General features: G+C 46.7%; 1 protein-coding gene across 1 annotated transcript in view; it reads left to right on the forward strand.

Moving 5' to 3' along the window:
• Nucleotides 1-840: 840 nt before the first annotated feature.
• Nucleotides 841-22,815, forward strand: part of NSG2 (neuronal vesicle trafficking associated 2) — a 30,600-nt gene continuing 8,625 nt past the window's right edge. The window contains exons 1-3 of the mRNA XM_023935807.2: nucleotides 841-1,040; nucleotides 1,754-1,904; nucleotides 13,421-13,540. Of these exons, the coding sequence (XP_023791575.1) occupies nucleotides 1,776-1,904; nucleotides 13,421-13,540 (249 nt within the window). The 5' untranslated portion in view covers nucleotides 841-1,040; nucleotides 1,754-1,775. The remainder of the gene's footprint in view (nucleotides 1,041-1,753; nucleotides 1,905-13,420; nucleotides 13,541-22,815) is intronic.

The following is a 22,815-nucleotide window of genomic DNA, read 5'->3' on the forward strand; positions in this document are numbered from 1 at the left end:
GAACACTTCCAGGGATGGTGATTCCACTGCTGCCCTGAGCAGCCTCTGCCTGACCTTTCAGTGAAGAAATCCTTCCTAATATCCAGTCTAAAACCTGTCTTGGTGCAAGCTGAGGCTGCTGCCTCTGTTCTGGTCAGTTGGGAGAAGTGAAGCTGGCTCCAGCCTCCTGTCAGGTGTCTGAGTGGGCTCTGGGGAGAGCGACTGAGGGCCAGGAAGCTGAAAAAGGGATTGGGAAACCTTCTCTATGGGGACAGGGTCAGAAAATTAGGGATGCTCAGCCTGGAGAAGGCTGTGTGCAGACCCCACAGCACCTTCCAGTGCCTGAAGGGGCTGCAGGGAAGCAGGAGAGGATCAGGAACTGGAGTGACAGGACAAGGGGGAATGGCTCCACACTGAAAGAGAGGAAATTTAGGTTTGGTTATTGGGAAGGAATCATTCTCTGGGAGGGTGGGAGGCCCTGGCACAGGGTACCCAGAGAAAGCCCCTGGATCCCTGAAGTGTCCGAGGCCAGGTTGGACAGGGCTTGGAGCAGCTGGGACAGTGGAAGGTGTCCCTGCCATGGCAGGCGGGAACCAGCTGATCTTCACGGTCCCTTCCAACCCAAACCATTCCTCACTCCCATGTGCGACACCCCAGTGCGGCACACGGCGCTCAGCGCCACCGACAGCCAGAGGGTGACAGCAGGGCTCTGTCCCCGTGAAGCCTCCCGGGATTACCTCCGGACGGTGCTGTCCGTGCCCGGGCAGGGCCGTGCGAGTGTCGCGCTGTCCCCTCCGGGCCCCGGGGCTCGGCCGCTCCCTCAGCGCGGCCTGCAGGGGGCGCTGTGCGCGCGCCGCGGCCGCCAGGGGGCGCTCGGGGCCGCGGCTCTGAGGGCCGGGGAGGCTGGGGGGGGGGGGGGGGGGAAGGAGCCGCCGCCCCGCCCGCCTCAGTCACCGGCGGAGCCGCAGCGAGAGCAGCGCTGTCCCTTCAGCACCGCTCCCCCCGCGGACACCGCGGGCTCCACACCGGCCCCGCCGCCGCCTCTCGCCGCCTGCTTGGCAGTAAGTAACGGAGCCGTGCCCACAGAACCCCCGCCCTCACCTCCGGCACCGCCGCTACCCGGGAGCTGGGGAGGGGGATTGGCAAGGGAGGGGGGTCCTGAACCCTCAAAGGGGCTGCAAAAATGGGAGAGGGGTATCAAAAACCCTTCTGGGCTCGGTGGGAGACGCGCCGTGTCGCCGTGTCCCACTGCGTGTCCGCGGCGGTGGCGGTGCTGGTGACATTCCCGGCGGTGCTGGTGACATTCCCGGTGCTGCTGGTGACATTCCCGGTGCTGCTGGTGACATTCCCGGTGCTGGTGACATTCCCGGCGGTGCTGGTGACATTCCCGGTGCTGATGACATTCCCGGTCGTGTTTGGTGGCATTCCCACCAGTGCTGGTGGCTCTCCCAGCGCTTTGGGATCTGCCGTGTTCGGGCTGACAGCGAGGGGTTTAAAGGCTGTTTGTGGGGTTTAAAGGCTGTTTGTGGGGTTTAGAGGCTGTTTGTGGGGTTTAGAGGCTGTTTGTGGGGTTTAGAGGCTGTTTGTGGGGTTTAAAGGCTGTTTGTGGGGTTTAGAGGGTGTTTGTGGGATGTCTGCGTAAGGCAAATGGTTTGGTGAAGTGACATTCCCTGAAACCCAGGGACCGACACCTGAGCCCGAGCCGAGCAGGACAAGGCAGGAATTGTCCCCTTCCCACTGCCCCGGTGACATTGCTCATCTCCCCCGCTTCCAGGTCTGGAAAGCCGGGTGCAAGGATGGTGAAGCTGGGGAGTAATTTGAACGACAAGAACAACAAACAACCATCCAACGAAGATGGTTTTCAGACAGTTCCTTTGATCACGCCTTTGGAAGTAAATCACCTGCAGTTCCCGGCTCCGGAAAAGGTAAAACAAAATCAGAATGTGCTCCTGCATGGTTGCGCACACATACGTGCCCCTTGCTTGTCCCTGGGCTCTGGTGATGGGAATTGTGGCACATTTATTCAATTAATAAAAACCGGTTATCTTTTCCTGCGTGTTTATCTTTTTTAACACGGCAAATAAGCACGCAGCAGTCCCCCAGTGCCCTCTCTCCTTAAAAAAGAACCCCAAATATTCATAAATACAACTGGAAAAAAGAGCTTGGTGTGTTTCTCTTGCAAGCGCTGGGGAAACTGAGGAGCGGTGTGCAATATGTTATTATCAGCAAGATTAATGGCCTGCTTTGAGAGGAGGCAATGTGATAAGTCTGCCGAAATAAGCAGTTGTTTTAATTATCTCAGTTAAGCTCCATTTTCTTCTCTGTGGCTTTGCAAAGCTGATTTGGGCACTGAGGACGCTGTTTTCTTTGGGGAGAGTCGCTGAGTTCCTAAGGGACAGCCCAGGGACTCGTTTGGCCCCGGACAGGGGACATTGTTCATCCCCTGCCCTCTCAACTCTCACACCTGAATTCAGCACTAAAACGCAAGGAATGTGCGATTGGCTGCGGGTTGTGTTGGGATTTTTTGGCTGCAGCGTGAACTAGGAAATCTTTTGTCTACATCCCTGTGGGGATGATGCGTATCAGTATAACCTGGTGAGGACATGATGAGACTGTAAAAATCCGTATTCCCCAACAGCCCTCACCAAAACAAAGCCTGTCTGCAATGTAGTTCCCAGATACCACAGAGGTGGAGCCAGCCCACCCCAAGGTACAGACAGAATGATTAGATCTTGCAGGATAATGGAATAACAGCAAAATTAACACTGATGGTTATTGAACGTATATCCTGCTTGTACCGTGGTACAAAATGAATTTTCCCCTAAATACATTAGGAGAACATGGTGATGGATGTGATAAACCTGTCTAGGTAGACAAACCGTGTTTATTTTAGGATAGAGCTGAGTCAACTGCCTTGACATCCTGGGACCCAGAGCTGCGCCAGACAAAGGAACTGGTTCCATTCTCCACGTGCCTCATGGCAACCAGGAGCAACTCGGCTGCATTCAGGAGAGTTAGAGTTCTATGAATTGTGAATCAGAGGCTGAGCCAGCCCTTACCTGTGACTCTGATAAGTAAGATTAAACAAAATAATTCGGGCAGAGCAATGTGATTTGTCATAAGTGTCTGAAAAGCTCAGGGGAAACTGTAGGTGTGTAAAAGTCGCTGCTTTTTGATGCCGGTACAAAGGGCTTGTTGAGATCACCCCCTGTCACATGACAATGTGGAATTTAAATGACTCGTGGAGCAGGTGAGACACGGCTTACTCAACAAAGATCTTTTCAAGCTGATCAAGTGGTAACGAGTGTTCTCAGGACCGCCACAGTTCCAAATGCCTGTTGGTGAACAAACACTGGCATGGATCGGTGTGGTGTGGTTCCTTGCTGATTTTTCTGTTTAAACATGCCCACATCAATAATTCACGTGTTGTTAGGTTACATTACCTTCATTAGCATATATTACTGCCAGTGCATCTACCGACATCCATATTTTTCTTTGCTGGAAGTGTGGGATGTATCTCCAGGCGTGCTGAGCGTGATTCAGAACTCATTAGAGTCAGAGCTATTGATTTCTCCAGGCTGTGGTTCATCTCCGTGCAGCAGGCCCGGAGTTAACGGGCTGGAAATCCCTTCACCAGGAGGAGAAGTTATTTATGATAAAAGCAAAATAATTCACGACCTGTTTCCTTTGCTCTCTGTAGAAGGGGTTCTGGTGGGGTGAATTCACCCCAGGGCAGAGGGGCTGTTTAAAGAGCTGCTAATAAGGAGCTGAGCCTGAGGTGAAAAGCTTTGGGCAGAGGTTAAGTGAGAGGGGCAAATTGCAGCTTTGTTCTTGAGAAAACAAAGCCGCTGTTGAATACAGGCAGGCTGTCCCCCTGAGAAAGAGTGGACATGGATTTCAAGTCTTGTTTGGACTTGCCTTGCTCTCAGGAGTCTGGGTTAATAAAACACCTAAAACTGACATTTTACCTGTCTCTTCCTAAAACCCGCGAGCAGTTGATTTTTAGCCGGGGAGAATGAGAGGGTGAGGCGAGGTTCTCCCCGTGTTTGGGATGCTGGGGAGGGAGCAGAGAGGGACAGCGGGGCTCTCCAGCAGCCACGGGAGGCAAAGCTGCCGGCCAGCTCCGCCACCGCATCCTCCGCGCTCCACAGAGTGCATTGTCCTGGCAGCACCCTGTCAGTGAAACCTTAAAAAAATAAATCCAACCCTGCTCAGTATTCCCTTCTCTTCGCTGTCAGAAAGGATCTTCATTTAGGAAACTCTGAGCTTTTGAACTGGGTCTAACCTCGCGGTCAGGGCAATCCAGGGTGCATCAAAAGCAGGGCAGGGAGCTTTGGGTGCAGCTCAGGGCTCTGTCTGGAGGAGGAGTAGTAACATCTTTGGATAGTGATCCAAGAGTGTACAAGGCTTGTGCTGGATAGCCCAGCTGCTGTCCCTACAATAATGCCTTCACCTGGTGTGTATTTGCAAGTTTTTTTTTCCTTTATAGGCTTTTTGTTTCAGTTGAGTCTCAGATATCTGTATGCAAGTGGAAGAACTTCAAACTTGTTGTTTGTTGGATCCTTAAAAGCAGCCCACAAAGCCTGTGGAATCTACAGACTGAAAAATTGCGGTTTAAGGACCTTAAATTCCTGACTTTTTTCCTTCATTTTAAGGACATTTTTGTAGCTGAATCACTTTGAGAGTCACTCCAAGTGACTCTCAGCATTAACCTATGTAGGTGTTTCACCAGAACTTCCATCTTCTCTTGCCAAGTGCTTTTTGTGTCTGGCTCCTCTGTCAGAGAAAGGATACGGAGAATATAAAAATGAGGCTTTTACTGATGTGATGTAACCCTTGAAGTCCAGCTCTTTTCAGATAGTTCCTTGAAGAAATAATATGGAGATGAGAAAGGAAAACTCTTAAAGGTGTGCTTAAATTTACTGAATGTCCTTTTGGGGGTGCTTTTCTAACAGGCTTCTTCTGCAAAGCACTGAGAGCTTAGCAGCTCCCTCTGACTTCCACCTTCCTGCTGGCAGGAAATGCAGGCAGGATTTCAGGAGGCTTCAATTTGAAAACCTTTCTTTTTAAAAACTGCAGGCCACTGGAATGTCTTCTTCCTTCTCCCACCAAAGGAGGATGTCTTTTTCTCATGCTGCTCCTCCTGCAGCATCAGCATTCCCATCCTTCTGTCAGCACTTGTGTGGCTGCAGGGACACAAATGGACTCAGGAGAGGAATTGTCCCCCTAAGGTGTTAAGCCTGCTGTGCATTTAAATTTATTGACAATCTTCCAGCACTTCCCCTGTTCCCTCGCTGGAGCAGAAGGCAGAGTCAGGTGCTCCTAAATAATTTTTGCATGGCCTTTCTGGTAAAATCCATCCATGTAACAGCAATAACAGCCCCATCAACAATGACAAGCCCTTGACCTGGCTTTTTATGTCTCTGAATTTTATTTCTTCTGATTCAAAAAGAAAAAAAAACAAACCACCCAACAGAAGTCTTTTATCTTTTAGGAGCAAAGGGAAAAAGAGGAGCTGTTGCCTTGTTTTCCAAGGCATAGACAAACAGCTTCAGCTGTGATTGTGTCCCTGCAATGATAATGCTGAAAGATGTGCAGCTTTTCAGGGACTGTTCTGTTCACTGAAATGTTAAATGAGACCAACAACTGGGGACCCCTTGGTCTCTTGGCTCGCTTCACTATAATCCAGCAGGAAATACCTCTGTTCTGGCAGCAAAATCCTAATTTTACATAACACAAAAGTGCATGAAAGCTCTTGTCAGGCTGTAAAAAACATCCGGCACCTCTTTTGTGGTAAAGGCTGCAGAAGGCTTATCATGTGGTCCATTGTTCTTTATTTTGAATGCATCAGGAGGCTCGAGAATTAATTTCTCTAGTGGCAAATTCCTGCCACCAGCCCAGGGAAGAAAAAAACCACAGATATAACATCTCTGTTCAAAAGCTTTTCCCACCCTGTGCTCCTGCCCCTGGCCACATCCCTTTCTGAGTGGCTGAGGCCATGCATTTACAAAGAGCTCCTGGAGATCAGGGGGGTCCCTGGTGTTCCCAGCCTGTCCCTGTTGGTTTAACAGAAAATAACGTTTGGTCCTGGCCAGCTGAGCAGGAATAATTAAGAGTAGCTGGATGAGTGCTCTTGTACCTCGGGGACTGCTTGGAGCTGTGTCCTGGATACCGGTGTCAGCCTGAAGGCACGAGCTGTCAGGGCTGCTTTTGGGGAGCTGCTGCCCGTGCTGGGGCTGGAGGCAGCTCAGCATTCCCGGCTGGGCATTCCTGGGAAGCTGCAGGAGCTCTGGATGAGCCTGGGACAGGCGGCTCCTGCTCTCGGCTGCTGGGATGGAGCAAATGGCAAAAGGAGGGATGGGGCAGGGGGAGGAAGGAAGAGAGAGGAGGAGGATGCAAAGGGAAAGAAAATACGGATAAAACAAAGGAAGGGTATAACAAATAAAAAGGAACAGCTGTCTTGCCTTTCCCCATCCTTTCCTTTCTTGGGAAACTTGGGATACTCTGCCTCATCCCCACAAAGTCTGAGCCTTCTTCTCGTCCCCCTCCTGCAGTGTGCAAATTCCTTTGTCCTCTGGGTGTGTATTAGAACTGAACACCACCCCTGCTCATTAGGCTGTAATAAATCCTTGCAGCATCTCACTCGGGCAGGGCAGTGTTTGGGGAGCCTCCTTGATGTCTGCACATTTTGGACAGCCCTGCTCGTGTCCTTGGCAGTTCCTGCTCCTGTTGTCACTGTGTGCCGGCATCCCTCACACACCAGTCCCTCCACTAGGGCTGTTCACAGGCTGCTCACAGGGACCTGGAGCAGCTTCCTGCAGCCTCCCATCATCCAGAGAATGTGCTGCTGCAGCAGAGCTTCACTCTGAACATCCCAGGATTTGTGTAGCCTGGGCAGAAATCTCCCTCCTTAACTGCTCTGCCATCAGTGCCTGAATTAGGGGCTTTGAAGCTGCTTGTGTTTGTGAGCTCCATTACCTCTCTAAAGCCCAGCTATGTCTGCCCTGCAATTCCTGGAGCTGCATCCTGCAGAAACAGCAGGAATGGACACAAGAATGGGTGTTGGGCTATGGCTGAGCTGGTTCTTTTTTCTACCATGAAAGTGTGGAAGTGATTTCAGCAAGACTGTCAAGTGAACCCCACATACCAGTTCCTTACTGGTCTGGAAAGGAGGACTGGGCAGGAATCTTGGCTGCTGTAAATCAGGGCAGCTGAAGGGAAGTCAGTGGAGCTCTGCTCACCCTGGCCCATTTGTGATTGATTCTTTTGTCTGCTTTACTAAACCATCTCCTGGATGAACCTACTGAAAACAATTTTTCTCACCCCACCTCCTCCTGTGGGTTCCTGGTGGTTTGGGCACCCAGGGATTTGTAGGGAGACTTGGCTGAATAAATTCCAAGCCACTTTTGTTCTTGGGTCTGTGCCTTGCCCTTCTCAGCTGCTTTCAGCTCCCAGTGCAGCCTTTGCATTCTGTGCTGCCTTTCACTGCTGATGCCAGGGCTGATTACATTTGCTGTCTTTGTCCTTTTGCGATGTTCCTTATGCCTGGAATATCCTCCTGGCACTGAGTCAGAAGACCACTTTTTTCCTACCACCCTCTGTGAAACTCATTTCCAGCACAACACCCATTAGATGAGCTGATATAGGGTGAAAAAATAGCAGAGTACTGACCCTGGCTTTCTCCAGGGTCTGTGGATTTGATCCAAGGCATCTTTTTCTTTAAATTTTCATATTTTTACTTTGTTTGCTGCTTGATATTTCAGACACTTTATTCAAATAATGACTGGGATGCCATTACCTACATCCCAAATGCCAATCTTAATATCAGCCTTTGGGAAGTCTGCTTGCTGAGATGTGTTCATCCTATAGATTTGGAAGCATAGCTGCTATTCCTGTAGGATGGGATGCAGCCATAACCATTTGGGGAAGTTTTAAGACCTAATTCTCTAAAAATCTGGGAATTTGCAGCATGGGGATTGCCAGGTAATCTGAGATTTGTCCACTTTACCCAGTTTCTGGCAGTAGCCAGGGCAACAGTCAGGAGGAGGTACAGGAGATGCTGCACAGAGCTGCTCATGCCTATCAGTGTTTCACCCCAAGCCTGCAAGGCCAGAGATTGTTTTAAACCCTGAAACATGATTTTCCCATCTCTTTTCCTCTATTCTTTTAGTGCTAAGTATTTTAACTTCAGCTGCTGTTGGCAGTGTGCACATCTCATTTGCTCTTTGGAGCTGGCTCTGTGTGAGGATTAAGCTGGAGGATTGTGTGTGCAGGTGGTGGATTCTGGCCACTGCTTGGTCTGGAGCACACGAGGGGAGAACTTGCCCCAGTCCCAGCAGGTTTAGTGCCAGCTTTAGGCTGGGGACACCTTGTGCTGTCACCTGGGCCCCCGCTGCACCCTGAGGTCCTGCTCAGCTGCTGATGCTTTGTAACAGAGGCAAAGGAAACTGGCACTGGTGCCAGTGGGAATGGAGAGAGGTGTGGAACGGAAGGAAGCTGAGTCTCATTTTCATTTAAAAGTGAGCCTGACTAATCTGCCTGCAAACAGGAGGGGGTGTTACAACCATTTTGTGGGACTACAAAGTCCAGCTTTGAACTTGGAGGGAACCTTTCTCCTTGGTAGCACCAACACATTTTGTTTATCACTCCTGTCAATCTGACAGCCACTCCGACTGAGAGACTCTTCATTATTAATGATCCCAGGAAGTAGTATTTTAAATTTTTATGATTTGCGCTTTGCAGCACCTGAACCACAATATATTACATGCACCGTGGCAGTGAAGTGGGAATTACAGCAGGGCTGCATGTCCTTTTCCAAATGAATAATTTAAAGTTTTCACAATGCCAGTTATGTTAAATATTATTACTCATTTCTTCAGGGAAAACCATAGAGCTCGAACGCAAATATAAAGTGGCAATAAATGATGTTACATTTAGCCAGTTGGAGACAAGGCTCAGAATTCATATCAGTTCATTTTCTGAAACACTTACTTCATCCCTTTGCTGGAAAATCCTTTTCAAGGTTCCATGCTTAATAGAATATTTTTCAATTTGTCACATTTCACATCTACTCTGCTCCTTCCTCCTCACAGCAAATGCTTTTAATATAGCCCGCTTGGTTAGAAGCTTGCTTTTTTTTCCCTTTCAGCAGCCCAAATCCCTGGATTTCCCAGCACTCTCCCACTGTTTACCTTCTCAAGGTTGTCGATGATGGATTTCCTGCTGGTGTAGGCAGACTCAGATCTGTTGTTTCTCACCTCAGCACACCTCTACTTTTCCAAAGGATCACTACAGAGAGGGTGCGTGGTCCTGCATCCATTAAAGCTGTGGAAAGATTTCCTATTGATCCCAGCCATGGCACTGGCATTAAGCCTGGAATAATAAGAGCATTCAGGTTTGGGATTCAATAAATGTATTAGCAAACAGCATCGTAAGAAACAGCTGGTGTGGAGCAGGGTGATGGATGTGGCTCGTGGTCCTGTTGTGGTGGGGTTTCACAATTTCCTCAGGCCATTCCCTGCAGGCTCCTCTCAGCTCTTCACAAGTGTTTGAGGGACTGCAGTGAGGAACCAGAAGATCCAAGGAAGAGAACAGAACGTCAAAACCTTTCCAGACACGGAATGTTACTGCATCTGCTGACCTGGGATGGCTGAGGGGGACAATTCTGCAGAGCTGCCGTTTTCCATAGGTTTTCTGACTGCCTTCCCACCCTGTCATCCTTTGCTAGCCCCTAATCCCAAAAATGTGATAGTTCTATGGAGAATCTGCTGGAGCTGCCATTCTCTCTCATTAATGAAAGCCTGAGAAAACAGTGAATTGTAAGCAGTGAACCAACCGTGGTGTGAACTCCTGACCCAGCCACCAAGTGGGACTCAGCACATTACTGCGATTCTTTTTTTGTCTTTTTTTCCCTACTCCTCCGTGAGTAATCTGGGATGTTTGGGTCATGCTGTGTGCAGAGCCTCTGAGCAATTGATGAAGAATTCCCCAGGATCCCCAAGCATCCGTGATGGAACTGGCTGTGGGAAGGAGCCTGAAGCCAGCTCCGATAGCCCAAAGCCCTTAAATGCACACTTAACTTGAAATATCCGGCTCATCCTGCTGATGTTAATAGGACTACTTGCATGCTTAAGTGCTTTGCTGAATTGGTGGTTAATTAGCTCAAATTCTAAACAAACCTGGTTAAGGAGGAAGCTGCAAGGACTGCAGTGGGGGTTCCCATAACTAAATGTGACTTTTTGCTGGTCCATGGAAGCCTTTTTTCCTCCTCTCATATTCTCACAATCACTCTGCAAACCCCATCTAGGAAGCAACTTCCAAAGAACAGCTTTATTTTGGATGTAAAATGAAGAAAGTCCCAGGTCATTTATTGGTGTCCCCTTTAGTGCATATGCAACGAGCAGCTCCGTTCCTGCAACTTTAAGGTGGTGTATCTCTGGGAAATGGTGTGAAAACTTTAACAACAGATCACTGGAGCAAGATAATCTGCAGGGAGATTCCCAGAGCTAAATCCATCTGGAAGTTCCCCCTTAGAGCAGCTCTTCTCCATCGTGCCAGCATCCCAGAGGAGGGAAGGAGGAGATGACATTTCTTTCCCTTCAGTTTCCTTGGCATTGCAGCCTCCCCAGGACCCCAATTTTCCCCTCCCTTTCCCTGATTTCAATCCGGAACAATTCCCAAGCCAGCAGCGCTGCAGAACAGGCGGGGAGAGGGGATGGGGATGGTTCTGTTGCTGTGGGTTGTAATAAAGTGCAGCAGCTCTCCCAGGAAAGCTGTCCTGGTGTGAGATGGATGTTCCTTGTTTGCATGGGAACAGTGGGATCTGGGCTGCCTGCAACTGCTCGGGGGCAGCCGCTGATAAACGAGCGCTGATCATTGCCCCGACTGCCGACTCAGGAGCCTTTTATTACTCCATGTTCGACAGCAATTTGGGTAGAATTTCTGGAAGACTTCACTGCCAGGAATTTTTAAGTTTTTTTTTCTTTTTTTTCGTTTTTTTTTCTAGTTTTTTCTCACTGACAAAATGGAAAAAGAAGGTGAAAAAGGAGTGATGGCAGGGAATGGGGGAAAGCAAATCTTTCCCACCCAATTCAAATCAGAAAGCTGGAAAGTGAAAACAGAAAAAGTAAAAAAAAAAGGAGGGGGGAAGCTAAAAATGCAGAAAGGTTTCTTTAGAAGATTGATTATTCCTTTTCTAAATTTGCACTTTTAACTCTGCATGAGTGGGATCCATGCTCAGGCTGATTTATTTAGCCTGTGGGGGACTTAGCAAGAAGGAGCTCTGTTCTTCTCAATGTACACCCCATGCCCTCAGCAAAATTGCATTTTTATCGTTGCTGCCACGATACTGAATGGTCCCCCCCACTGCAGGTTTTCAGTCTGACCCTTGTCATTTGATTTCTGTGCTCTCCTCTAAAGAGGAGATTTCACTGCCCGCCTTGTCTTTCTTCTGCTGAGTGACTCCAGCAGGTGTCTGACAAAGACACTTCTGGAGAGCAGGTTTTGGACTTTTGTCATGCTACAAGCCCTTTAGCAAAGGTGCTTCTTCCCTCCTCTACCAAAGCTTTTTGATACCTCTGCAAAACGCTGCCCAGGGTGACTCTGGCTCTGTGCACACTCATTTCACTGCTGGCACAGTCAGCAAATTGTGTTTCAAGTACCTTCTCATCTGGCTGGGGCCTAAGCTTGATTATTTATTCCCAGATGTGATAGAATTGCTGCTGGACCTGAATCTGATGCCTGGTGAAGGAAGGGTTGTGTGGGTTTATTTTCAGGCTCTGTATCCCTGCAGACAGCATGATTCAAACTTTCCTGCTTAGTGGTGCAATGGAACAGTTAAAAAATAACCATAACAAAATTGGTGTTGATGATGAAGAAAATTAAATTATAGCTGGAAACAATGAAAGTTTTTAATTTGATTTTTTTTCGTATATTCTGCCTTCATGGTCTTTCATTAAGACCCAGTATTGCAGTTTGTGGAAAAGCTCTCATAAAAATTAAAAAAAAAATTGTCTCCAGCTAAGATTTATATCAAGCAGGAAGCATGAATTTGGGATAATTGGATATTGTCTGAAAACAGAAAGAGAGCAATTTCTAAACACTGGCTGGCAGGTGCTGCTGGCTGATGCTCTATAATTTACTGTACTGGGTTTACAAAAGGCCAGGGAGAAGACTGAAGGCTGGCCAGCTGCACGAGGCTGGGTGCCTTTGCCTCCTTTTGAGGGAGAAAATGAGGTTATTGCTTGTTTGGAGCTCAGAGCTGACCTGGGCCACTTTGCCCTTGGCTGCAGAGGGAGAATTGATTTATTTTGCCCACAATGTGCAGGGCAGAGTGGGAAAAATGGGGTTTGATTCACCAGTGGGTCCAGAGCAGGGTCAGGATTCAGCCCAAACCTGCCCAGTCAAGCTTCTGCCCGTGGATCATTTCCCATCTTCTGTGTTGTGGCATCACAAATCCTGAGCTCCCAACTGCTCATAGAAATGTATTTGGAGTGGCTTTTTGTCCCTTCTTCTCGCCAAGTATTAATATTGCAAATGCTCCTGTAATAAATACTATTGAGAGGGATTTGCTGGAGGATGTAAATATTCATCAGTCTTTAATGATTTGCATTTGAATCCAGAAAATTGGCTTATGACTCCTCACTGCTTTTCTCTTGCTCTGATTTCCACATGCATTAAATGCAGGAGGATTAAATACCTGGGGTTCTCTTTGGTCCAAAGCAGACTTTGCTGTCTTCATTTAGAAATAAGTCCTTGATTAGCTGGGAACTCAACCTTGTGCATCACTTAATCTGTTCCAATCCTTCACCACCGTTTTGTTTCTAACTAAGAGCTTTAGGATCACTCTTGTCACTCTCATCTGGAGCAGCCTCCACTCCTGGAGTTTTTCATTTCCACCAGGCTGCAGCTCAGAATGGGGAGCCAGAAAGTGGAAGGGTCTTCTGCACTGATGTAAATCACCTCGTTTTATAAGATCAGTAGGACCTGGATTAATCAGACACAAATCTTAGGGGAAAAGCCAAGGTGATAATACAAAATAAATATTGATGATCTGGAGCCTGAATGAATGAGATACCAAATGGCCTAAATTTAAATTGGCTTCAGCAGAACTTGTTTGGACAGAGCTTTTAATTAGTGAGGCTCTTTAGGATGGGCTATTCTTCTGCCTGTTGAGCATGATATAAAAATTAAATGCTCCTAAACAAAAGTGGGTGTCAAACATTTTGCTGTCAGCTATTTTAATGCTCAGTGTGATAAGCTCTCTGTCCTAGTTCTGTGTATCTGCCGATTTATCTGCCTCTCTTGTTCCTGAGGGGGTGATGGGTTTTGTTCATTTATGGTGCTTGTGTAGGTCCAGGGATGGTTTATATAGAAAAGCTTTGATAACAACCCAAAAATCTCTGCTGTGGGCAGAAGCCTTAAAAGTGTTGTTATTTTCCAGGTAATTGTGAAAACAAGAACAGAATATCAGCCTGACCAGAAGAACAAAGGAAAACTCAGAGTGCCCAAAATTGCTGAATTCACAGTCAGTTTCACTGATGGGGTAACAGAAAGACTAAAGGTAAGAAATGGATGTTCTGCTGCCTTCTGATGCAAATGCCATTCATTTTAAAATAGCTGAATCAAAGTGACAAGAAAGACATAACAAATTTAACACTTCACTCATCACCAGGGTCAAAGAGAGGTTTATCTGCAAAAGTGTAAAGATTTTTTTTTAGGACAGGAATGAGAATACCTTCTTAGCTACATCTCAAGTAGAAAATGCTTTTCTTTCCCAAGAAAATAATGAAAATATATTCCAGCCCAAACTGAAAAGAAACCAAGTTTGAATCCTCTTTCTTCTCAAACACCGGTGTTTAAAAAGAATTTTTAAAAATCCTGGTGAAGATTGAATGAAACATTTTGCTTAGCCTTTTAAAATTCCTTTTGTCTCATAGCTAGACAACCCTTTTCATATTTAAAATACTGTTTTATAATTATTATATTACTACAGATTAAAAACTACTTCAAAATGCATAGAAAAAATATATTAGAGGACTATCCAAGCATATCCTGTTCTTTAAGCAGTTTTGCTTCACAGGAATGGAATTTTCTGATGGAAGATGTTTTGTTGGGAAATTTTCAACAGGCTCTACTCAAACATGGAAAGAAACTCATGAATTATTGAGTGCTGTCGGTTCCTGTTGACTGCAGCACATTAGAATGGCTCAGTTCCTCCTAAAATTAGACTCCAAATGTGTAGCTGCCAGTTTTTCCTCCCTTTTCACTGGGAAGACCTGGTGCTTTTTCTAAACCACAGAGCATGGCAGTGATAGAAATGTGAGATCTGATTGCTCATTTTCAAAGTCAGAGGAAATACCAATAATTTTGAGTAGAAAACAGAGAAAGTGGGCAGTGCCTGGTGACATTCCTGCTCCTTCCAAAGCATAATTTATTCTTAGGAGTTGTGGGAATAAATATTTATGGTTCTTGGGTTGTTGTTTTTTTCTTTTCCAGTGGACATCACAGTTGGATCTAAAATTTCTTACCTGCTGTTGATATTTACTGAATTCTTCCCTGAGCTTATTGTGTGTAGTAACTATTTACCACCAGTGGTAACTATGTTGTACCAAAGTGAATTAAACCCCAGTCTTGGAAGCCACAGCAGACATTTCCAGTGTCACACACAAATCAGAACCAGACACGATGTGCCTGAGAACCAACAATAAATTTCGAGTGTCCTGGACTGATGTGTTGGCTGTAACCCGCAGTAAATGGCCTTGTTGGTGTTGTAAATGCTGCTGCCTCACTGGATATTTAACACTCCATCCTGCAGACCTGGAGGGTGTGAGAGGCAGAGTAAAACCACGGTAGGATCTGGCTTTGTTATTTAAAAAAGTGCTCAAGAACATCTCCTCTGTACACACCGAGTTAATATACAGCTCATGGATAAACTCTATTTAGTCTACTCCTACTCAATATCTTGTTTTTCCTGTTCAAATTCCCAGTTTGCTGTTGCATTCAAACCTCTCCTTCCATGCACTTTTTCCTCTTCCCATGCTGCTTTTGGTGCAGTTTTGCCATCACTCTCACAGCTCCAGCTGGGAGCCCTGGCAGAGGTGGGAGCTGGGCCTCTTCCTACAGAGCCTGGCAGCATCACAGTTTCATTTTTGAGCTATTTCCTTTCCCTAAAATCCATATGATTTTCATTCTCTGCTCTTCAATGTCAACTTATTCATCAGGCAGCCTCTGCTCTAATACTGGATAAGACTCTTAAGCCTCTCCCTGCCTGCTTTTCATAAGGCTTCCATGTATCCCATTAAATTTGTAGTATTATTTCCTGACAAAATGAGCTGAGATAATAGCTAATATTTATTACCTTTTGTACTTTTTATTGCACCGCATTTTTGTCCCAGTGCATGTTTTTAGTGAAGTTATTAAAAACCCTGCCCTCTGGTTACAAGCTACCCTATTATCTGGTACTGATGAAATCATCTTACATTTGTTTTTTGTAAGAGGAAATCACAGTAAATACTTAACTTTTATGATCTCAGTTTGGCTACATTTTTAAAAGCTTAAAAAAGGATGATATAATTGTGATCATCATATTCCCTTTTGCCTTTTTGAGGGTGGAAAAGCCCTCCAAGACCATTGAGTCCAAGCCATGACCAATCCCCACCTTGTCCCCAGCCCAGAGCACTGAGTGTCCAGCCCTTCCCTGAACACCTCCAGGGATGGGATCCAACCCTCCCTGGGCACTTCCAGTGCCTGAGCTCCCTTTCCATGGGGAAATTCCTGCTGCTGTCCACCCTGAGCCTCCCCTGGCCCAGCCTGAGGCCATTTCCTCCTGTCCTGGGCCTGGCTGCCTGCAAAAAGAGACTTTGATTCTGTGATTTTGTGCTACAGAAGATCAGGATGTCTGGAAAAAATTTTGAGACCCCATGAACCTGCCAGCCAAGTCCACAGATGCCCTTTTTCCTGCCTTTTGGGTATATTTTATTGAAGAAACTAATGAATTATTAGACAACTTTCTCACATGAACAAGCCCAGGCCAGAATTTGAGCTTATGCTTGCATATTTTTCATCCATCCAGAACAGCCCAGATCTGAGCTTTTTAATTATCATAAAGAAGAGACTGTCCCTAGGCAACGGTTCTTATTTCACACCAGCTCTTCCAGGAACCTGAGATAGCTCCTGCCTCTTGTCACATCCCCTAATAGATGAGATTATGATTCTCTCCAGCTCAGCACACAGTGTCCTGGAAGTTTGACCAATTAGGCTGATTCTTCAGCTGCATGAGTCAGCCCATACATCCTTTATAAAACTGTTTAAATAGTTGTGTGTAGATGGGTTACAGGAAAATGATGTTAAAATAACCTTATGGTTGAGCCATCCATACAGAAAAGAAATTTCTTTTCTCATTTTACTCCTCCACAGAGAAGCAAAGAGAACATTTTTCTAAGCTGACAGGCAGTGATTTATAAACCTTGCCTTCTCCAGACTGCTTCTGCTTTTGGTTCCTCTAGGAAGTTCTTGAGCTGCAGAGATCTTGTTTTGCAGTAGCTCTGTGAGCTGAGGTTTCCCAGGCTGAGGGGGAAGGGTGGCTGCTGTTTGCTGTTTGAAGGGAGCTCCTTTTCCTGGGTTTTGCCATCCCGTGACAGCACTGAGGTGCCTTGGAGAGGGTTTGTAAAAGTGTCTCTGATTCCTGTGTGGGTGACAGCTCTGAGGCTTCCTGCTCCTCCTCACCAGTGATACCCCATCTACTGCTTTTAAGAACAACCTCTCCTATGTGAGTAACCATTCTGCCCTGATTTCTATCAGTACTGAAAAGAGATTGAACCCCTTTTGCTTTTGAAGCAGATTCCTCACCAAACTGTTACTTCTGGAGAACAGGGTTTCCAGTGACTCTTTTTCTGTTCCAACCAGTCCAGACAGCACAGAAACCATCCAGCAGCACTGATTTATTTAGATAGCACCAGAAGAGGTGCTGGAGTGGCCTTTCTGTGTAGGCTTACAGAGCATTGGGTGGACACCTGTAAGTGCAGGTCCCTTCCTGGTTTTACACAAACTGGTCTCTTTGTTAGACCAGTCTGAGCCCTTTCTCACCACTGCCATGGAACTATTAATTATTTTCAGGAAGGTAATGATTTATTGACTATTATGGGGAATAATTACCTCCCATAGTTATCTGTCCTCTCAAGTCTTCTACAGTTCTTTCCTTTTCATGGATCAGTTTCTTTAAAAAATTTATGTTTTCAGAGTTGGAATAATTAAACTCAGTACTTGTCTTTAAGAGAACAAGTTGGGAGTGGGTGTATGGGGGAGAAGCTGAGATATGGAAGATGTTTTTTGCAAGCAGTTTATCTACCTGGAGAAATCATCTGCAAGTATTGATGAAGACTGGGAACTTCATTCTTCTTGCTGCAATTTGGCAAGATGCATTTTCAGAGTCACCGGCTGTGTCATCTGTCCCTGTTGAGTGTGCAATGACAATTATTTCTTATCCTTGATCACCCCTCTCCTCCCTCCACCCTGAAACTGCTCTGACACACTCAGATTCAGGTATCAGTGGATGTAATTATTGCCCACACTTTTCATCAGGTCCTTAAAATGTAGTGGAACCCATTCAAATGCTTCTGTTGTTGAAATGCTCATACTGGAACAATGATTTTCCTCTGACTAAATGTGAGAGATTTAGAACAAAATCGCTTTGACTCCAGCCACACCCTCCCAAAGAGACTGTGATGCAAGAATTGTTCATGATCAAAACTAAGTCAATATCTGAAATGCTTGCCTGCCAATTAAGAAAGATTGTTCTGGGCCAGGGAATAATTTCCTGTTGGTAACAGCTTTGCTAAATGGAAGATGCTCCCCTGGTTCCCCCCCTGGAAGGTGAGCCATCAAATCCCCAGGGAATTCACACTTTGCTGCACACTTGGAGCCCCAGTTGTGCCATTCCTGCTCCCTCTTCCCAAACTTCCCATCCATGCCATGGATCCTGCACACTTCTCCAAACAAAAGGGATGTTCCCCTTTCTCCTGTAGGCTGTTGCTTTATGCTGATAGTTCTTCCTCTAACCTGCAAAGAAATCCCAGGAAAGCTTTTCATTGTACCCATTCACAGGTAAATAAATTTTCAAGTCTCCTTTAATTGTTGAGTTCCCAGGGGGCAGGAATAACTCCTGGTGAAAGGACTCCTGTGCTTTTTAATCCTATCGGTACCAGCGTCACCATGGCAACTGCCACATCCCATGGATATCGGGATGTGGAGTGGCCGCTGGAGGATCCCATTACCCTGACTAATGGGAGCCCTGCTCCGGGGCTCTACTCAGGGATTTCTCCCTCTGCTGGGAATTGCTGCTGGGGCTCAGACGCTGTTTCAGGATCCAGGAGAAAAGGGACAAAGCAGAGGAAAAGCAGAAATGTGGCAGGCACTGGGGCTGGAACGGGGGTTTTCTCTGGAACCTTGCACTCAGCCAGGGCTTGGAGAGGTGTCAGTGGGAAAGGCTTGATTTCAGTCCCCAGGGACTCGTTTGGAGGAATATCCCTCCTTTTGGAGTTCCCAGCTGTCACCTGGCAATCTCCTTTCCCTGTGGATGTGATGGGCAAGTTCCTGCAGGGGTGTCAGGCAGCTCTCACTGCACCCAAGTGTTCTCCAGACTGCGGTGGATGATTTGAGTGTGGAGCCAAAGCCGCCTCTTTGGATGCTGAATATTTTCCAGTGCAGTGCAGAAGGTCACAGGTTCTCTTTTCCCAAAAATCCACTGCCCAGCCCTGCCTGGCCTTGATGCAAACTCGGCTTCAGGCTCTCACTGGCGGTGTGCATGCAAGCAGGTGAGAAATGGTGCTCTTCATCTCTCTGCTTGAGCTCAGAAATCCTTCTTGTGAGGATTTCTGAGAAGAGGACAGGTCACATCTGTCCCAGTGGCTCTCCCAGGCTGCAGGAGGCAGATTGATGGAGCCGTTTGTGATCATCAGTGACAATCAGGAGCTGGGAGATTGAACTGAGCAGGGATTTGTGGCTCAGCTGCCAGGGAGCAGATCTGTCTGATCACAGCCCCAGGTACTTCTAGAAACCCTGCAATGTATCCCCTGTCTGGGTGGGAGTCTGGGGGTTTTGTGAAGAACTCCCAGCTAATTCCTGATTTTTTTTTGTACAGGCAGGGGCCCAAAAATGTCATGTCTATGTCTAAAACACAAAAGAAAAATCTGTTTTGATTTAACTAGAATGCTCTCTACTGGCTTAGGGACCACCAAACAAAGCAAAGAAAAAAAACCCCAAATAGGTTTTTTTTTAATAGGAAATGGACCATTCCTTACAGTGCATTCTTGCTTTATGTTAGTTTTACACACATAGATACTCTTTTACAAAGTCAGGAAAAGCCTCTCAAGTCTATTTTATTTTTGCCATCTCTGAGCACTAACAGAGCAATCAGCTGAAGACATTTGTTCAGTTTTGCTTTGGGTTTTTTCCTACTTAATTGATTTTTGGAGAGATGAAAAAAGTGAATTGTTAAGCAGAAAATCTCTAAAAGTAGAAGACAAAGAGAACACTCAGATGCCTAAATTTTTGTGGGGTACACCTGCTGAAAGTTTATCCTTCAAACCAGGATATATTGAAGGAAGAAAATTTACAGAGCAGAAACCTCAACTGACCCTTGGCTTTGGAGCAAAATGCTTGAAAAAATTTCCATAAGCGACCACATGGAGATACTCCTGGTGCTAATTACAGGATGTAATTGCAGTTCCCATTGGGCCTGGAGGGTTTCTTACACTGCAGCTCTGTCTCTAACACTGCACTTTGCCACACCACAGGAAATCTGAGTGTTGGGAAATTTTCCTGTCAGCATTTGAGGTGAAATGAAAGAGATTTAATGGTGGTGTGACCACTGTAGCAAAAGAGACCCAGCAGGATGGAGGAACAGGAAAGACTTTTCAGCTGAGTGAAACCAAAGCAAAGTTTATTGCCTGTTGGGAAGTGCATTTGGAGTCTTGTAGCCAGACCACTGAATGCTCAAAAAATAATAATAATAATCAAGGAAGTGCAAAGCTTCACTCACACAAATTTCTCCATGCAATGTTTCACTCCTGCTAAAGCAGCACAGGCTGTGATTGAATGTTCAGCAGAGCTGAGCTGCCTCTTGTTGGTACTTGCAGATGTATTAAAGCCTGTTGGGTCGGATCCACAGCTAATGGAACTGGCCTCGTGCCTTTGCAGGCAGCATAATCACCTCGATTATTCATTTCTGTTGTTTGCTTTTAAAAGAGTAGCTCTTGTAAGTCATTTGCAGCAATAAGGCTTCATCTTTCTAATTCAAAATGGAAAGGCTTTTAATTCTTAAGTTACCCAGGGGACACTTTGCTCACCAAGTCCTCACTTTGTTCTCCTATAAAGCACCCACATAATAAGTTTTTAAGGAGAAATGGGTGTACTGGACCATGAATGCAGAAATATTATTTCTGATTCATGATGGGAGACATAAATGCTGAAATACAGGTGAATTTGTTGCCCTTCTTGAAGGAACAAACTTCCAAGTGATTTTTTCTTCAGGCACAAGAATGCACTGAACAGAGGTGTTTTGATTCATGCAAGCCTGACCTTTGGAAGAAGGTAATTTCACAAAGTAAATGCACCTCAGCTTTTCCCTAGAGCCAGGCTGTGGCACGGTGGTGGTCTTTGCCTCAGAAAAAAACAAGATTTGGGGAATTTAGATGTTTGCAGCTCTTGGTGACTCTAGCTGGGGTTGTCTGAGTGGGGAGTGAGCTCTGTAGCTGGCTTTGGAGGGATGTCAGGTGTCAGGAAAAGGCAGTAGCAGAGCAGGGAACACAACCTGCAGCTCCAGGTGTGTTGCCATGAGCAAATCCCTGAATCCATTCCTGCTCAGGGCTCCCAAAGCTGTCCCTGCACCAAATCCCAACATCAGGGAGGAGAGAGGGGACGATTTTACATTCATGAGACTGTGCAGAGGTTGAGTCTTCGCAGGCAAAGGGCAGGCAAGGAGACAGTTTATTGATGACTTGATTTATCTTGTGTTCCTGTTAATGCATTTAAAAAGGGCCTGTGATGAGCTGAGGCATCCATTGCCATGTCCCACGTGGAGTGACCGGAGGAAATGTCACAGCCGAGGCTCTGCCAGGGCAGTGGGGAAGGGCTGCACGTCAGGAAGGCTTGGAGAGGATGTTTCTGTCTGCTGCAGTCCCACTAATTGAAAAAACACCTCAAATTAAGGATCTGGAAGGAAGCCTCTTCCAGCACTGCTCAGCTCCTGAAATGGGCTGCCAGGTGTTCTCAGGATGTGGCTTTAGGAAGGAAAGCTCCTTTCTGAGCAGTTCTTGAGTCACCCCAAATTGTTTAATTTGGGGGTCTGCTCCATTACTTTTGGAGGTAACAGACAGAATCATTGAATGGCCTGGGCTGGGAGGGACCTGAAAAATCACCTAGCTCTAGTGGGTGACAGTTGAAAAAGAAAGAAAATATTCTTATAGGAGGAGGGGAAAACCCTCTATAATTCATTGGTGAAGCAGCCTTATTTAAAATGGCATTTAGAACTTCCATAAGGAACGGGGGCTTGGAAATGGAGCCATGAATTTTCCATCCAAGGGGTTTGACTTGGCACAGGGAGATGTCACGCAGCCCACAGCTGGCACCAGACACTGTTAAAAAGATCTGAGGCTATTAGTGCCTAAACAGCCACTAGAAATTATATTACATGATGGAGACTGGCTAATATAATTGAGCCAGCTAGTTATTGTGTGCATAATTTAATTATTTGACAAATTGCTTAGAGACATGGTGTGCTCCTTCCACACTCGTGCTGCTCTCGCAGCTTTAGGAGGCGCAGAGCAGAGGAATTGCTGGGGATGATGTTTCTTTTTTAAAATTTGCAAACTTGGAGAGGTTCTCTGGTGCTGTCACAGTGGGCTGGGGTGTGCAGAGATGGGTAGAGCCCAGGGGGACGTGGCTGGGATGGGAAATTGGCTCAGAGACAGCCAGTGCTGTTTCAAGTGGATTCTTCTGAGGCTTTGGGGTACTTGGATAAATGAGCCTCTCTGTGTTTTGGGCTTTGATTGCTGGGCTGTGTGAGCTGAAAGGAACCTATGGAATAGTGGAGCAGAGAATTCCAGAATGGTTTGGCTTGGAAGGGACCTTAAAGATCATCCAGTGCAGCACCCTGCCATGGCAGGGGCACCTTCCACTATCCCAGGCTGCTCCCAGCCCTGTCCAGCCTGGCCTTGGGACACTGCCAGAGATCCAGGGGCAGCCACAGCTGCTCTGGGCACCTGTGCCAGGGCCTGCCCACCCTCACAGGAAATATTTTTTCCTAATGTCCCATCTAACCCTACTCTCTGTCAGTGTGAAACCATTCCCCCTTGTCCTGTCACTCCAGGCTCTTGTAAAGTCTCTCTCCATCTTCCTGCAGCTCTATCAGGCCCTGTGAGGCCACAATTGTGTCACCTCAAAGCTTCTCCTGTCCTGGCTGAACAATCCCAGCTCTGCCAGCCTTTCCTCCCAGCAGAGCTGCTCCATCCCTCTGCTCATCCTGGAGCCTCCTCTGGGCTCTGCAGCAGCTCCAGGTGCTCCCTGTGCTGGCCCCAGGCTGGGGCAGCTCTGCAGGTGAGGTCTCACCTGAGCAGGGCACAGGGACACAATCCCAACCCCTTCCCTGCTGCCCACGCTGGGGGATCAGCCCAGGAGCAGATGGGAGAAGTTTCTGGCCCCCAGGATGATCCCATCCTCCTCATCTGTCCTTATGAGAACTGGAGCCAAATTGGTTTATGGTTATGGTTATGGTTATTAATATTGGTTATGATTATGAATTGTAAGTTAAAGGACAAAAAAATCCCATCTACCCTAAAA

Source organism: Cyanistes caeruleus, chromosome 15 (assembly GCF_971803275.1).
Source record: "Cyanistes caeruleus chromosome 15, bCyaCae1.hap1.1, whole genome shotgun sequence".
NCBI lineage: Eukaryota > Metazoa > Chordata > Aves > Passeriformes > Paridae > Cyanistes > Cyanistes caeruleus.